Source organism: Mya arenaria, chromosome 6 (assembly GCF_026914265.1).
Source record: "Mya arenaria isolate MELC-2E11 chromosome 6, ASM2691426v1".
Lineage (NCBI taxonomy): Eukaryota > Metazoa > Mollusca > Bivalvia > Myida > Myidae > Mya > Mya arenaria.
The window spans coordinates 49,037,942-49,056,749 of record NC_069127.1 but is presented as its reverse complement, the minus strand read 5'-3'; the positions used below and the strand labels follow the sequence as shown (position 1 = coordinate 49,056,749).

Here is an 18,808-nt window from a genome sequence, read left to right as displayed (position 1 = left end):
GTCACTCATTCAAGACTGCGGATGTACTGTAGTTATCTAAATGAACATTTGTTTTCTTAAAAAAAACCCTATTTACAGCCCAAATTGTCAATGTGGTGGAATTGAGGACACTTACCGTTTCTACTTCAGATGTGCCTTGTATCATGCATAAAGGCATCACCTTTTTGATCAACTGTCTGCTATTAGGCCTATGTTGCTACAGTACTACTGTTTGGATCCAACAAAGACACAGACCAGACCAACGCAACAATATACAATCATGTTTAGCATAGCATTCGCCAAACTAAACGCTTTTAACCTCTTTAAGATAATTTAGAACGAACTTGATTCTACAACTGTCCTATTCTGTCCATGCCCTCCCGCGTCTTCCTGTTTCATTACGTTTATCTCTATTTGGCTACTTCCATACTTACACGCTATTGCAATATCTACTACTTCAGACATTTGTTATTCACCATTTACCTAATCCATCAAATTATAACGATAACAAAAAACTATAAATCATATCAACTTTAACACCATCATAAAAAGATTGAAATAGTGACAGAACCGAGTCATAATATAAGCTAACAACCTTCTTAATTATGTAGATATTATTTTGTTTTGTACATATATCAATTATTTACCTTTCATGTATTATAACCTGATAACATCCTTTATTATTGATTACGCTTTATTTTTGCGTATCCCTAAAATGTTTTGATATAAAAATTGTTTAAACCAAAGCTCTGCGACCATATGGCCGCAGAAAAATCACGGCAAAACAAGACTTAATTAGGACATTCGAATTAAATATCAGTGGCAATCATTCAACAATGGTTGTCTAATGGAATGTATTTAGATTCATTGCCTCGCTACGGTTGGTGATTTAGCTAAAATGGTTATATTAATATATATATATATATTGACTCTCAGACTGATTATTTAAAGAACCTTCATTTGGAGACTTTTGCAGATTTTAATCGGTATGTATGTATGTCGAAATTAAATCCAAAAGGTATTTTATACTGCAGTGCTCAAGATAAATAAATGAGATGTGTAACTTAAAACAAATACCAACACAAGATATATGCTTTGTGAATCACTATAAATCGAGTGAGGACGTTGGCAATCTATGTCTGAAATAAACTGGTTAAAATATATCCTTATTGTTTCTGTATCAAAGGTCAGTTTTTTTCAAACTTCACAGTTGTAATTTCAGTTGTGATATATCAAAAATAACTGATTGGGCACATTACAAAATGTTCATCAGAGTAACTCACGAAGTACAATAAATCAACCTAACTTTTGTATTGGTCAGAAAGCATCGAACTTCTTTTTCAAAACGGATCTAAATAGCTCACGGAGCTACCAAGTGGTATCAGTAAATATCGTAGACCAGATTTTAATCCATAAAATAGAAATGACCGACTTGTTCAAAACGATATAAAATTGTAACTATTTCGATGAAATTTAAACTGTGAAACATCATTTGATACTAGGATGTAAGTGTTATGTAACAAGATTATTATCAGAATGTTCTATTTTCCCAATAAATACGAAAAACAGTTTGTTGATGCGGATCTAAACCATTATTTGAATTTAGTATTGATTCCCAATTTCAATCCTTTGAATACGTAATTTTCTCCGACAATATTTAGCAGTATTCAGCTACTGTTGTATTTGATGCCATAATATTCAAACTATGATTTTATGTTTTGTGTTTATTTGTATATACGAATATTATTAACGTAGGAATAAAAAATATCTATCTATGAATCCGCTCTGGTAACCGTCGTAAAAAATCACGAACAGTTTACCGAGCGACCTGACATTTATTGTGTTTTCCCAGAAGTTCCTCAGTTCTTTCATCCCAGAATAGTGTTGTCTAGACATAATACTCATCACCTCCCGAACTGTTCGTCTATTTTGTACCAAAATAGTATATCGACCGTCGTGTTTCACAAACAATACACCTCTTGGTATACTAGATTTTAATTGTTATGGACACTTAGTAGTATTTATCCCCCAACAACTTGTACTCAACAACCAACACCCTTCAACTGAGTTTAGAGAGTTGGCATAATGTTGACAAGTGAACATGCCCGGAATTATTGGAGTGGGAATATTTCTAGACCTTCCTTTAACGTTTATAAAATTCATGAAAATTCTAGTAATCGTTTACGAAAAGTCTCAATATTCCTGGTATTTGATATACTGAAAAAAGAGTGTTCCCTTTTAAGAAAAGTCCATATATTCATGGGTTTTTACATACCGAGAAAAGAGTATTCTCCTTTAAGAACAGTTCCAATATTCAGGGTCCTTACATACCGAAAAAAATAGTTTATTGTATTTCGGATGTTTCGAATTTTCATTATCTCGAAGTTATTTCCTATGTCCCGACGACTTCGACATAACGAGTTTCGACTGCACTATTTTTGAAACACCTTTTTGGGGTTAGGAGAATTTTCACATAACATCACAAGGATTCGTATAAGACAATCATGAAGAAATTTTAAGGACAAATCAAGTAGCCAACATACAAGTGACACACGCGGCGCGGGTAGCTTCTTCTAAATACGGATAGAAACGTAGTCATTCGTATCGATCACTACCTCAACGAAGTAATACGAATCAATACGTACCGTACGAAACAAATTCACGACATATTTTACTGACCGTTCCATGGCGGTACTTAACAATCCTTGATAAACATTCATAGATTCTAATTGTTTAATTTTTAATTGTTAATATATATGTACAGGGCTATTTGTGGAGTTTTCGGCGCTTGTTCCATGTTTCTGGTTTGTTATTATTTTTGTGTTCTTTTTCTTTGGCGTTTACCCTGTGCCATTAAACGGGGTTAATGTTTCCCCAAGTTAATGTATTCGTTGATATGATTTGCATTTTACTTTTTTACTTTATTCGGGATTGTTAGGATAAGAGTGAGGTTATGCACATAAACTGGTTTAAACCCCCAGTAAATTTACATTTTACTGACCGTTCCAAGGCGGTACCTAACAATCCTTGATAAATATACCTATTTTTTATATATGGTATGTATGCACTGTGCTGCTTGTGGAGTTTTGTTCTGTTCTTCCATGTTTCTTGTTTGTGATTTTATGTTCTTTGTCTTTTGCGTTAACCCAGTGCCATTAAACCGGGCTTATGTTTTAACTTTTTGCTACAGAGCTTGTTTCTGTAGCTTTTCACATATATTCATAAATATTAACCCAAACTTGCAGGTCAGGAGCGATTTGTGGTCATTTGGATGTGTCTTTGTTCAAACTTGCTTGAAACGTATTCATCCGTATCTAACGCACTTAACAGCAGTCATCCGTACTGAAATGTACCTTTCCATAACAAACGTAGTCATAACTATTGACCCATAGTTTAACGTATTTAATCGAGGCTGCCCGAACTTAAACATAATTCAACGTAGTATTTCGCTGGACCGTTCACGCGCTTGTCAATTTTAAAGCCGCAGCATAGCGCAGTTCAAGGTAGTATGCTGTGCCTATCCGCGGCCTTTAGTTTTTTATTCCTGTTTCTCACCATATGTTGCAATTCTAGAACATACATCTTCTTGCCATAGCCCCCGGACCAATCCTTACCTCAACGCACACACGTATCCGTGTGTGTGACTGTTGATATATTAAATTCTGAGTGCCGCTTTGTAACGGTGACAGTAAAACCACTCGCCGTGAATTCACTGGATTAGGATGTGGGTCAATCATATCCTCAAACCATTATCCTACCATACCTCTACCATCACCCTACCATTATTGCCACGTATTATCCTGGTATTATTAATGTGCCTTCTTTGTATATAGTTGTCCGCTTTCTGTACTTGAGATGCTCACATTTTGTAAGATCAATTAGCAACGTTCTTCATCCTTTGATGCCAATTTGGATGCTATACAAGCTATGTATGGTTCCAGATACTTTGCGAGAATATGTTTGAGCTTATATGATAATGTCCCCGCTATTTAAATTGAATATTTTAAAGAAAAACACGTCGTTGGTTGAAATAACAGCTTTACAATGTAACGAAGTTAAAGATAAACAATACTTGTAATCGTCTGTCTTGCTTAAAAAGTGTTTAACAGAAAACTATAAGTGTGGGTCTGCACATTGCGTTATTCTTATAGGGTGTATTATTTGAGTATTGTAATCAATTGTTTGGCTGTTTGGAATGAATGTCAATTTCGACAAAAACAACACAAACCAGAACCAGTTTATTTAAACAAAGTAAACTGAAGATGCAACATGATACCACAAGTGTCTTAATTCTGGACAAATCAGAATGATTTAGTTGAAAAACGTTTACTTGCTGTGAACTATGTGTTTGCTTTCCTGAGAACCCAATTTTCAAATCAAAGTCTTACTCCTTTAATTATCTTATTTAGGTTTTTTGTCAATCGAGTCTGTACCGTTAGAGGAAAATACCATTGGATATTTCAATAGCAGCATTATGGATGAATTTGCTAATTTAACGGATATCAGAAGTGTTATAAACTTTAAATGTTTCATACCTCCGGAGATCGCATTAGTGAGTTATTGAGACTACTGAAGAATCGGGAAATAATAATTGCACATTGAACTCTCATCATAAGTGGATTGCTCGTATGGAATTTTATTTATATGACTAGCCGAACACGTAAACCGAAACAAACAACATGTTAATCGAATACTTAGAGAGATTAATGATTTTTCCGTAAACATGTATTCACACAGCCCATGTTTATGTAAACATCAGTAAACTTTAAGAAATCGACCAATGCAATTCTTTACCACCGCCTTGAGTTGTTATTTTAATTGCCTTAATTTAATATCAATTACCAAGTGGTTCTGCTGATAAGTGTTTAGGCTAAGGAACTAAACACGGCGCAACTGAAGTATTGCACAGGCATATTTGTTTGTTATTCAGCGTGATCAATGAATTACTGATAAAACGTGTGATAAAAGCAGCATGAAATGGCTACTGTCTTGTTCAAACCAATTGCACAAATATTTTGTTATTGAGAGATAAAATAATGATAGTCATAACTGGCAGAGATAAATGGAAAATACTAGCTTTTTGCGGTATTATTTATCTGTCAATGCAAATAAATCAGATTTACAAGCGAGATTGTTCGGGAGGTATGAATAATAGGAACTTTCAACAATAGATCTGTGAATGAGTATTTCTTATACGAATAGAGAAAGTGTATAGTAAGTTGATATGTTTTAAATAACATGTAATCGTAATTTTCCAAGTAATTGAAATGGAAATACGATGCCAAAATGACCAATTGATTGGCCAACTATGGGTAAGTTGGTATGACGTCTTGTTTTTTCGGAAGATTTAGTCAAATCAAATATAGAGAATAACAAGAGTCTGTGTGTGTTAGTGATAGTGATAATAATTTTTGAAAGTTTTGCGTTTTTTTCGGATAACATCGGATGTGTTAATATATTACTCTTACATTTCATGGCTGCCTTCAATAAATGTGCAAACGATATATGATCATGAATTCATTTTTGTTATATTGTCTATAATGGTACATCAAACATACCTGAATAGTACATTTTGCTTTAAACTAACATTATATTATTGTAATTTAAACAAGTCCAAAACAAGATATCAATATTGCGTTACACAGGATTATAATGATATGTGAAGCATAACATGTGCAATGCGTGGAACTGTTTAAACATCCTTAACTGATCGAAGGATGATACGAAATCAATATTTGTGCAGAATATGTGGTGTTATCTGGACCATTGAGGCTTGGCCGTTAATCTACACCATTGTGTTGGCCAGTAGAACAAGGCACCATCCCAGAAAAAGGCTATTTAAGTATAATATTTAAAAAAGCTGTTGTTTTGCAATAAAGGTGAATGTGTAATGCAGGAGGAAAATGTGAAATTTCTGATGAAAATCAAATTTGCAAGTGGTATAGTATAGGTCAATGACCTAAGCCCAGAAAGGTGATGCTGTTATGTCTCTAGATAGCCATCTGGACAAAGGGGGAGCTAGTCATCGGAGTCCAAATGCGCGACTCAACAGTAGACACTCTCACAGTGCCAAAGAGATTAACATGCTCGTACTAGGGAGAAAATCGGTCGGGAAAACAGGTATTATTATTTATTTTGCAACATTCGTTCTAAAAAGTAACATATTGTTTTGAGTCATTCATTTCAATCCTTTAAAACGGGATTTTAGACAAATTCTAACCCATCGATATATACTAAATATCAATAGTTTCCTTCTTTTAACGTTACCGTTTAAGACGTTGTGTATAAGAGGAAGACTCAGGCCTCTTTAACAGATCGTAACGCTGTATTCAGACATTCAAACAATATCCTGAGAAGTAAATCTGGCAGCCTGACACTTTCCGTTTGTTGTTTCTAAAGTAAGCAGTGTCTGAGCATTTGAATAGAGCCGTCAGTCTGTTCATGCATCTGAGCGTTCATCCGTCCGTCAGTAATTCCGTCCTATTTTGTACCAGGCTGTAACTATGAATTGCGAAATAACCTAAAAAGATATAAGGCACGTTTCGCACACACATTCCGTGGTCAAACTCGATGTGTAATTCGCCAAACTCACCTCAATACCTTGAAGATCAATGTCACACTTGCAGGTAATTCATTATAAAAACAGTATATACACATACAGAATTTTGCGATTGTATCCTGACGTTAACTTAGTTATGCAGTAGGGGATAAAGATGCACAGATGTTCGGCACATAAAGCCTATGTGTCGCGTGCACGACATATTCCCTTTTTAACGGGTCAAGGTCACACTTCAAACACTATCGTTATTAAATGCTGTATATATATATACAGCATATATCCGCTATATATATATATATATATATACACACAGAGAGTATGGGTGATCATGTTTGGGTATTGACTTTTCATGCAAGGGTTTTGAAATAACATTGCACAGATGCAAAGATGTTTGGAACATAAAGTTGACAAGATGGTTGAAAGATGCAGGTCCTTATATCTGTACGTGTCGCATGGAAGTCGCAATTCCGAACCTCCTGGTTCAATGGAATTTGGCTTCAGGAAGAGCCTTCGGAGACATTCGTCACTTGCATTTACGGTTTTTAGTATAAAAATCGCTGTATATGATGGCAGATAATGTAAGCATGTAAATAACAATGATTCGATTATCTCTACCAAGCGTTAATAGACTTTCTGTGTTAAACATAATATACACAAGTATTTGAGGAATCAATTTGAAACCATACATGACTATTAGAAAAAAAGACATTAAACGCTTTTATATTATGACAGCTATTACCTATTTCCAACAATGTTGCTCATTTTCATTTATTATCAATCAATCATGTTACTTGAAATTTGGTATTTGATTGCTGTTCACATTTTGAATTTAAACAAATGGTATGTTTCTGTTACCTAATTGATAATTGGCTGATAAGCCCGAGTCGCCTGAACCTTTAGCTATCTCAATTAATTGTGCATTTCTGATTTTAGCATTTTTATATCGAATAGATAATTGACATGCAATGTTAGATATCAGTTAGAATATGCTTTATATGAAACAAATACACATGAATACGTTAAGTCATTTAGCCAAGTGTTCATCAAATAAGGCAACAAGTGCATTACACGAATTCAGGATACCTATCTATACAGAGAAAAGCCGTTTAAACATAACCTTTGTAGTGTTTAGGTAACGTGAAGATATGACGTAAAAGTTTCACGGCTGTAGGCATCGTCGTGAGGCCGATGTACCAAAAACAAAGTAATAAGAACAAATAAAATGTGTTTTTATTATGTAAAGAAGAAATGTTTGACCTTTGATTAAAATACTCATTACAATCCAAATGACAAAGTACCTAAATCAATTGTTGTTAGCCTGAAATGTGATTTAATAATGTCCACGTGTGTAAATGATTTGAAAGATTCACAACATATGTCTGATGAAGTGGGAGAGGCGGAAATAAGTTACGTAGCTATTTGTTTTAAAAATACTGAAAACTGATAATGCTGATAATGCTTGCAAAGCATAGGTCAGCGCTCACACTCTGTAGTAAAAGCCACATGGACCAAGATTCTAGGCTTAAACTTATAAAATATTCAGTACAAGTTGTGATGTGTAGTACCTGCTATTCGATTTGAAGCGGAGCGATATGAACATCTTGCCTTGAATGATCGTCATTGCATTTTTGTGAAAGTGTTGAAGGTTTTATTGCGCAACAGTTTCCTGTGAAAAACAATATGGGTGTGTCAACAAGCGGGGCATTTTATGGACAATAAAAAGAGTATTATAATACAAGTATATTCGAAACTGATCAGACTAAACAAATATATACAAAAATAGACATCATTCAAATATAATATGCCAAAATATATCATACAACAATGCAAACAAACAGTTTGAAATTTTAATCTATAAACGAGATTTCGAGATCCAAATTACTTAGCATTATCTTATTACATGAAACACCGTTTTGTTTGCATTTCCATCTACCATGTCTTTCAGGGGCCGTACAATTAGCGGCTGCAAAAGCCACCGCCGATCGAAATGATAAGCCATAACCTTTCCGGACTCATGCCAATAGTTTTAAGCCTTTATGTGCGCGTTCCCTAGCATCAGAAAATACATAACTTTTGAATATAATCCTTCTTTTATGTATGGTCCTTCTTACATTTATATCCCCGATTAAATTACCTTTCCAAATAGGAAACTGGACCCAACAATGAATTTGTTCTTGAAAATGTCATTGTTTCACCATGTCGTAAATGATCAGCCTGGCTTTTAATAATGTTTATTTTGACACACTCTTCATTAATTGAAATCTGTTTTTTTTCTAATAAAAAATCAATACCCCAGCAAACATGACCATATCGGACCGATGTCGGCTGAATATCGGCATATCGGCCAGTGTTTGCCGATATCGGCCCGACATCGGCCCGATATGGGCATATTGACTGAAACATTGTATTTGTAATAATACTATATGATTTTAATTCGAATGTTTAAACATTATAACATAAACAATTGCTTTTGTTTTTTTTATGGACAAAAAACATTTTATAAATATCGCGATATCGGTCCGATATTGGCCCGATGTATACTCTGTATTTCTTCAAGGGAGAGCAATGCATATGCTGCAACTTTCAGTAGCAGTTCATTCCCCTGGCGATTAATAAATATTTAAATTCATTATCATTAAATAATAAAACCAATTTAAGTTTCTGTAATTAATAGATTCAGTTCATGTTTATTTGATTTTTATCTACGAAATTATTTTGTTTTATATTCACTGCGGTATTTGTGCCATTTCGAAAAGATGATGCAAGTCAAATCATACTTTTGGTATTTATCAATGGTAAGTTATCTTTAAATCGTTGTTGAACGTATGAATATAAGGAATTATTATAGTACTATTCTGTTAATCTATTGTTTTATTCTCAAAAGTGATATAAATACTTTTATTTAGAGTAAATATGTTGAAAAGGAATTCGTGTAACATATTTTCGTGACTAGTTCTCTTTGTAAGTTTGTTGTTTTATGAGTTTGATTAAAATCTACATTTAGGTAGCATGTGCACACAAAAGCAAAGTATTACATTGATGATTTGGTTGGGTTTGAACGATTAATTTATCTGCTTCCATTGTAGACAAATTTAAAAAGAACATTTTGTTATCAATTATGAATCATAATTGAGACATTGTAATTTACAGTATCGTATATTGTGGAAAGATCGATCAAAGTTGCAGAGAGCGGACAACTGCAAATCGAGACACTGAAATAGAGGATAAAGGCAATCATAAGGGAGGTACGTCTTTACATCCCAATTGTAATGCACCGGTCAATTGTAACCACGCCCCCCCCCCCCACCCCCACCCCCAAGGTCTAGAGAATAGCCGGGACTTTGACTTTCGGTCCAGCCAACCCCGGGTAAAATCCCCGCCCTGCTGTGACGAACTGATGGTTAAACCCCGTTCAAATGCCCCCACACCCCAGAGACTCTATATTAAGCCCAATCCCCGCTAAATTTGGCGCTAAATTTGGCGCTATGACAAAACCACCGCAGTCATCGGCCCTTTTCCCCGGCTATCCCCGGTATACCCCCGGATCTGGGGTGCCGTGGATACGATTGACTAGTGCATTACCATTTATATTGAACGTGTTCATATTCATAATATGTTAGTTACAATCAGTCTGTCAGGATGCATATGTATATTTTTGTGAAGCAAGTTAATTTGTGATACATCTGTTAATGAATTAAGATCGAAAGTACTGATAAAAAGCAGGTGATTTAGGGTATTTGACCAGTTCACACTTAAGAAAAGCAGGTTGACTATACCAACCTTTAAATTTACCTAAAGGGGAGAATGATCAGGATAACCGACTAATGCATTTGTAACTGTAACAAAATGTGATGCATTTCAGAGGAAGCGTGTTTAATCAGATGAGGATGAATAAATGTCAGTGACAACACCACCAAGGCATTCGAAGGTGACAGTGGCTATGGCAGGACTGTTCTGCAGGCATCACAACAGTTACTATAAGATCCCCAAACATTTGCACCATCTCTACAGGTATATACCGCTATTAACCTTTGTTTCAAGCACTGTTTAATATATAATCCCCCCAGAAATATGCGAAGGGATGTAGGCAAATTTTATACAAACACAAAAAAAAATAATTCACATTTAACAAAAACCCAATTAAAATTAAGCATACCAACTTCCTTGAAAATTCATTATGTAAATACCCATATCCTGGAAAAGACTATGTATTAACAGTACATGCAATTATTCCAGAGGGTGTCGTGAAATTCCGTCAATTCTCACAACATAGGTGCGAGCGAAAAATGCCGCCTGGATGAAGACAGCATCGGACAGAGATGGTGGGAGGGAAATGAGGCAGGCGCAAATATCTGAGTGCATCCTTGGAACACCGGGATGAAAAAAACAAAACAATATTATGTTAAAAACCCTTAATGTTTAATGCAGTAGCGTTACCTTAAGTATTGTTCAATGAAATAACTTTTATTTCAAGTCTTATTTTGTTTGTTTCTTTATTTATACATTAACAGCCTGTGTGTATTATGGCATGCTTTTGTATTTTTACTTGAACATTTTGATAAACTGTTCAGGGGTATTAACCACATTCTGTGATAATTCAATTGTTTAAATATTTATAGCAATGATAATAATAATAAAAATTTATAAGATGAAATAGCTTATTTTATTATGTAGTAATTTGTGAGTATATAATATGCATGTAGGTTTACGGTTGATTTTCTCTGCATTATTATTTTTTCTCTCAGAAGATAAACCAAGACAAAATCTTGTGTTTTAACTATCTTGTTCTGTTGTCATTGAGCATGACAATCTATCTGTATAAGAATAGGGACGAAATAGGAAGGATATCGGCATCATGCTGGCTAAATGTCGGCTATTAAAAATATGCCGACATCGGCCCGATGTCGAGCCGTGTTGCACATCCGACACCGGCCCGATGTAAATGCCGATGTCGGGCCGATGAAGTGTTCCATATCGGCCCGACGTCGGGCCGATATAAAATGTTTGCTGGGACATTAACGCTGAGGAAACCTTAAAGGCTTATCGAATATACAAGAAAAAGCATTTTTCTCGAACTAGAGGTTTAGACTTTTTTATCAAATAGAACTAATTCTAAAGAGCAGTGATCATCATCAAACCCTGCAACTGTACCCAGTACGTTCCATAGGCAATGGCAGTACTTTTTGCAGCTAAAGATTTTGAATCTTTAACAAAAACTAGATACGATATAACATCATAATCAGAAGGAGGTAAAACGTAAGATATGAATTGCTTAAATTGTTTTCTGGTTTTGAGGAATTAACTTTAGACTTTATTGTATCTTTTAAATCCTGCTGGAAATTTCACAGATCAGATTGCTCTTCTGTTGTTGTTTTTTCACATTTCCCTCTTGAAAGCCATCTGTCAAATGGAAACACAATTGCTCAGGTTATAATAACTACTTCTCATCACTTCATAAAATATTCATTTTGTACTGAAAGTACGAAATGGCAAGTAAGTAAAGTCGGTAAATAAACGATATCCTTGCCACAATTGCTGAAGGAAATTGCTAACAATACGACTGTTTATGCTTGTTACGCTATTGCATCTTGGATATAACTTATGTCTGCACATGCATGCTAGGTATGCAGTTGTTTTATTGAAAATATCGTTTAGATCTGAACTCGTATGCGTTCAAACGTCTAAATCTGAAATTGACGAACCTTACCTGAAGGATAAGGATTGTAAGAAAAAATAAAATAATAAAATTTTTATGTAAACATATACAAACAAAAATTGATTGTTTTGTTAATTATGGGAATATTTTATAGTTTTCAAGAAAAGAGATCAACTTAGGGACTGATTCTCTCAAAGCGGATAGTTTGGATATCTCGATTGGCCAAATCTGCAGACAAAATACAAGTTAACTATGGACAAACCAACAAAGGCAAAAACATTTTGCCTACCAATTAAGTAGGAAGAAGAAATCAATTACCGTTACCCAAATGCTGTGTCAAACTGCCAATAACCTCCATTCGGGTTTGAAATCGAAAAAGAAAGAATTATATCGTGTAACTTTTTTTCAAATAGACGAACGTCTCAAAAGTTTTCCCAAATAGGCTAAGAGTAAGGGTCCAGGGATCAACCGAAACTTCCCGTTTGTCACTTTTTCTGTATTTATCAATGGCGTCTATAACTACTATTCAACTCACTTGCGGTAACCATAGTCGAAATACATTCATTCATAACTGAAGAAATCCAATATCGATTTTGAATTAATACACTTGTATACATAACTGAGGAATTCCAATATCAATGTTGAAATAATACACTTGTACACATAACTGAAGAATCCCAATATCGATGTTGAATTAATACACTTGTATATATAACTGAAGAATCCCAATATCGATGTTGAATTAATACACTTGTATACATAACTGAAGAATCCCAATATCGATGTTGAATTAATACACTTGTATACACAACTGAAGAATTCCAATATCGATGTTGAATTAATACACTTGTATACATAACTGAAGAATTCCAATATCGATGTTGAATTAATACACTTGTATACACAACTGAAGAATTCCAATATCGATGTTGAATTAATACACTTGTATACATAACTGAAGAATTCCAATATCGATGTTGAATTAAAACACTTGTATACACAACTGAAGAATCCCAATATCGATGTTGAATTAAAACACTTGTGTACACAACTGAAGAATCCCAATATCGATGTTGAATTAATACACTTGTATACATAACTGAAGAATCCCAATATCGATGTTGAATTAATACACTTGTATACATAACTGAAGAATCCAAATATCGATGTTGAATTAATACACTTATATACATAACTGAAGAATTCCAATATCGATGTTGAATTAATACACTTGTATACATAACTGAAGAATTCCAATATCGATGTTGCATTAATACACTTGTATACATAACTGAAGAATTCCAATATCGATGTTGCATTAATACACTTGTATACATAACTGAAGAATTCCAATATCGATGTTGAATTAATACACTTGTATACATAACTGAAGAATTCCAATATCGATGTTGAATTAATACACTTGTATACATAACTGAAGAATTCCAATATCGATGTTGAATTAATACACTTGTATACACAACTGAAGAATTCCAATATCGATTTTGAATTAATACACTTGTATACACAACTGAAGAATTCCAATATCGATGTTGAATTAATACACTTGTATACATAACTGAAGAATTCCAATATCGATGTTGAATTAATACACTTGTATACACAACTGAAGAATTCCAATATCGATGTTGAATTAATACACTTGTATACACAACTGAAGAATTCCAATATCGATGTTGAATTAATACACTTGTATACACAACTGAAGAATTCCAATATCGATGTTGAATTAATACACTTGTATACATAACTGAAGAATTCCAATATCGATGTTGAATTAATACACTTGTATACATAACTGAAGAATTCCAATATCGATGTTGAATTAATACACTTGTATACATAACTGAAGAATTTCAATATCGATGTTGAATTAATACACTTGTATACATAACTGAAGAATTCCAATATCGATGTTGAATTAATACACTTGTATACACAACTGACGATATCCAATATCGATGTTGAATTAATACACTTGTATACACAACTGAAGAATTCCAATATCGATGTTGAATTAATACACTTGTATACACAACTGAAGAATTCCAATATCGATGTTGAATTAATACACTTGTATACATAACTGAAGAATTCCAATATCGATGTTGAATTAATACACTTGTATACATAACTGAAGAATTCCAATATCGATGTTGAATTAATACACTTGTATACATAACTGAAGAATTCCAATATCGATGTTGAATTAATACACTTGTATACATAACTGAAGAATCCCAATATCGATGTTGAATTAATACACTTGTATACATAACTGAAGAATCCCAATATCGATGTTGAATTAATACACTTGTATACATAACCGAAGAATCCCAATATCGATGTTGAATTAATACACTTGTACACATAACCGAAGAATCCCAATATCGATGTTGAATTAATACACTTGTACACATAACTGAAGAATCCCAATATCGATGTTGAATTAATACACTTGTACACATAACTGAAGAATTCCAATATCGATGTTGAATTAATACACTTGTACACATAACTGAAGAATTCCAATATCGATGTTGAATTAATACACTTGTATACATAACTGAAGAATTCCAATATCGATGTTGAATTAATACACTTGTATACATAACTGAAGAATTCCAATATCGATGTTCAATTAATACACTTGTATACATAACTGAAGAATTCCAATATCGATGTTCAATTAATACACTTGTATACATAACTGAAGAATTCCAATATCGATGTTCAATTAATACACTTGTATACATAACTGAAGAATTCCAATATCGATGTTCAATTAATACACATGTATACACAACTGAAGAATTCCAATATCGATGTTGAATTAATACACTTGTATACATAACTGAAGAATTCCAATATCGATGTTGAATTAATACACTTGTATACATAACTGAAGAATTCCAATATCGATGTTGAATTAATACACTTGTATACATAACTGAAGAATTCCAATATCGATGTTGAATTAATACACTTGTATACATAACTGAAGAATCCCAATATCGATGTTGAATTAATACACTTGTATACACAACTGAAGAATCCCAATATCGATGTTGAATTAATACACTTGTATACACAACTGAAGAATCCCAATATCGATGTTGAATTAATACACTTGTATACATAACTGAAGAATTCCAATATCGATGTTGAATTAATACACTTGTATACACAACTGAATAATCCCAATATCGATGTTGAATTAATACACTTGTATACACAACTGAAGAATCTTTATATCGATGTTGAATTAATACATTTGTATACACAACTGAAGAATCCCAATATCGATGTTGAATTAATACACTTGTATACATAACTGAAGAATCCCAATATCGATGTTGAATTAATACACTTGTATACATAACTGAAGAATTCCAATATCGATGTTGAATTAATACACTTGTATACACAACTGAAGAATCCCAATATCGATGTTGAATTAATACACTTGTATACACAACTGAAGAATCCCAATATCGATGTTAAATTAATACACTTGTATACACAACTGAAGAATCCCAATATCGATGTTAAATTAATACACTTGTATACATAACTGAAGAATCCCAATATCGATGTTGAATTAATACACTTGTATACATAACTGAAGAATTCCAATATCGATGTTGAATTAATACACTTGTATACATAACTGAAAAATTCCAATATCGATGTTGAATTAATACACTTGTATACATAACTGAAGAATTCCAATATCGATGTTGAATTAATACACTTGTATACACAACTGAAGAATTCCAATATCGATGTTGAATTAATACACTTGTATACATAACTGAAGAATCCCAATATCGATGTTGAATTAATACACTTGTATACATAACTGAAGAATTCCAATATCGATGTTGAATTAATACACTTGTACACATAACTGAAGAATTCCAATATCGATGTTAAATTAATACACTTGTATACATAACTGAAGAATTCCAATATCGATGTTGAATTAATACACTTGTATACATAACTGAAGAATTCCAATATCGATGTTGAATTAATACACTTGTATACATAACTGAAGAATTCCAATATCGATGTTGAATTAATACACTTGTATACATAACTGAAGAATCCCAATATCGATGTTGAATTAATACACTTGTATACATAACTGAAGAATCCCAATATCGATGTTGAATTAATACACTTGTATACATAACTGAAGAATTCCAATATCGATGTTGAATTAATACACTTGTATACACAACTGAAGAATTCCAATATCGATGTTGAATTAATACACTTGTATACACAACTGAAGAATTCCAATATCGATGTTGAATTAATACACTTGTATACATAACTGAAGAATTCCAATATCGATGTTGAATTAATACACTTGTATACATAACTGAAGAATTCCAATATCGATGTTGAATTAATACACTTGTATACACAACTGAAGAATCCCAATATCGATGTTGAATTAATACACTTGTATACACAACTGAAGAATCCCAATATCGATGTTGAATTAATACACTTGTATACACAACTGAAGAATCCCAATATCGATGTTGAATTAATACACTTGTATACATAACTGAAGAATCCCAATATCGATGTTGAATTAATACACTTGTATACATAACTGAAGAATCCCAATATCGATGTTGAATTAATACACTTGTATACATAACTGAAGAATCCCAATATCGATGTTGAATTAATACACTTGTATACATAACTGAAGAATCCCAATATTGATGTTGAATTAATACACTTGTATACATAACTGAAGAATTCCAATATCGATGTTGAATTAATACACTTGTATACATAACTGAAGAATTCCAATATCGATGTTGAATTAATACACTTGTATACACAACTGAAGAATTCCAATATCGATGTTGAATTAATACACTTGTATACACAACTGAAGAATCCCAATATCGATGTTAAATTAATACACTTGTATACACAACTGAAGAATCCCAATATCGATGTTGAATTAATACACTTGTATACACAACTGAAGAATCCCAATATCGATGTTGAATTAATACACTTGTATACACAACTGAAGAATCCCAATATCGATGTTGAATTAATACACTTGTATACATAACTGAAGAATTCCAATATCGATGTTGAATTAATACACTTGTATACATAACTGAAGAATTCCAATATCGATGTTGAATTAATACACTTGTATACACAACTGAAGAATCCCAATATCGATGTTGAATTAATACACTTGTATACATAACTGAAGAATCCCAATATCGATGTTGAATTAATACACTTGTATACATAACTGAAGAATTCCAATATCGATGTTGAATTAATACACTTGTATACATAACTGAAGAATTCCAATATCGATGTTGAATTAATACACTTGTATACATAACTGAAGAATTCCAATATCGATGTTGAATTAATACACTTGTATACATAACTGAAGAATTCCAATATCGATGTTGAATTAATACACTTGTATACATAACTGAAGAATTCCAATATCGATGTTGAATTAATACACTTGTATACATAACTGAAGAATTCCAATATCGATGTTGAATTAATACACTTGTATACATAACTGAAGAGTTCCAATATCGATGTTGAATTAATACACTTGTACACATAACTGAAGAATTCCAATATCGATGTTAAATTAATACACTTGTATACATAACTGAAGAATTCCAATATCGATGTTGAATTAATACACTTGTATACATAACTGAAGAATTCCAATATCGATGTTGAATTAATACACTTGTATACATAACTGAAGAATTCCAATATCGATGTTGAATTAATACACTTGTATACATAACTGAAGAATCCCAATATCGATGTTGAATTAATACACTTGTATACATAACTGAAGAATCCCAATATCGATGTTGAATTAATACACTTGTATACATAACTGAAGAATTCCAATATCGATGTTGAATTAATACACTTGTATACACAACTGAAGAATTCCAATATCGATGTTGAATTAATACACTTGTATACACAACTGAAGAATTCCAATATCGATGTTGAATTAATACACTTGTATACATAACTGAAGAATTCCAATATCGATGTTGAATTAATACACTTGTATACATAACTGAAGAATTCCAATATCGATGTTGAATTAATACACTTGTATACACAACTGAAGAATCCCAATATCGATGTTGAATTAATACACTTGTATACACAACTGAAGAATCCCAATATCGATGTTGAATTAATACACTTGTATACACAACTGAAGAATCCCAATATCGATGTTGAATTAATACACTTGTATACATAACTGAAGAATCCCAATATCGATGTTGAATTAATACACTTGTATACATAACTGAAGAATCCCAATATCGATGTTGAATTAATACACTTGTATACATAACTGAAGAATCCCAATATCGATGTTGAATTAATACACTTGTATACATAACTGAAGAATCCCAATATTGATGTTGAATTAATACACTTGTATACATAACTGAAGAATTCCAATATCGATGTTGAATTAATACACTTGTATACATAACTGAAGAATTCCAATATCGATGTTGAATTAATACACTTGTATA

General features: G+C 32.7%; 1 protein-coding gene and 1 long non-coding RNA gene across 3 annotated transcripts in view; both read left to right on the top strand.

Annotated features, from left to right (window-relative positions):
- Window positions 1-4,522: 4,522 nt before the first annotated feature.
- The window catches only part of LOC128239318 (ras-like protein family member 11A-like), a 36,027-nt gene continuing 21,741 nt past the window's right edge, over window positions 4,523-18,808 (top strand). Inside the window, exons 1-2 of one of the 2 annotated variants that reach the window (XM_052955920.1) lie at window positions 4,523-4,605; window positions 5,151-6,099. In XM_052955920.1, coding sequence (XP_052811880.1) covers window positions 5,964-6,099 — 136 coding nt within the window. In that variant the 5' untranslated portion in view covers window positions 4,523-4,605; window positions 5,151-5,963. Of the gene's footprint in view, window positions 4,606-4,885; window positions 6,100-18,808 lie in introns of those variants that run through there. The other variant, XM_052955918.1, reaches the window with a different exon arrangement.
- Window positions 9,290-10,967, top strand: LOC128239319 (uncharacterized). Its single transcript, XR_008261862.1, has 3 exons — window positions 9,290-9,333; window positions 10,401-10,549; window positions 10,775-10,967. It is a non-coding gene; the product is annotated as an uncharacterized LOC128239319 (long non-coding RNA).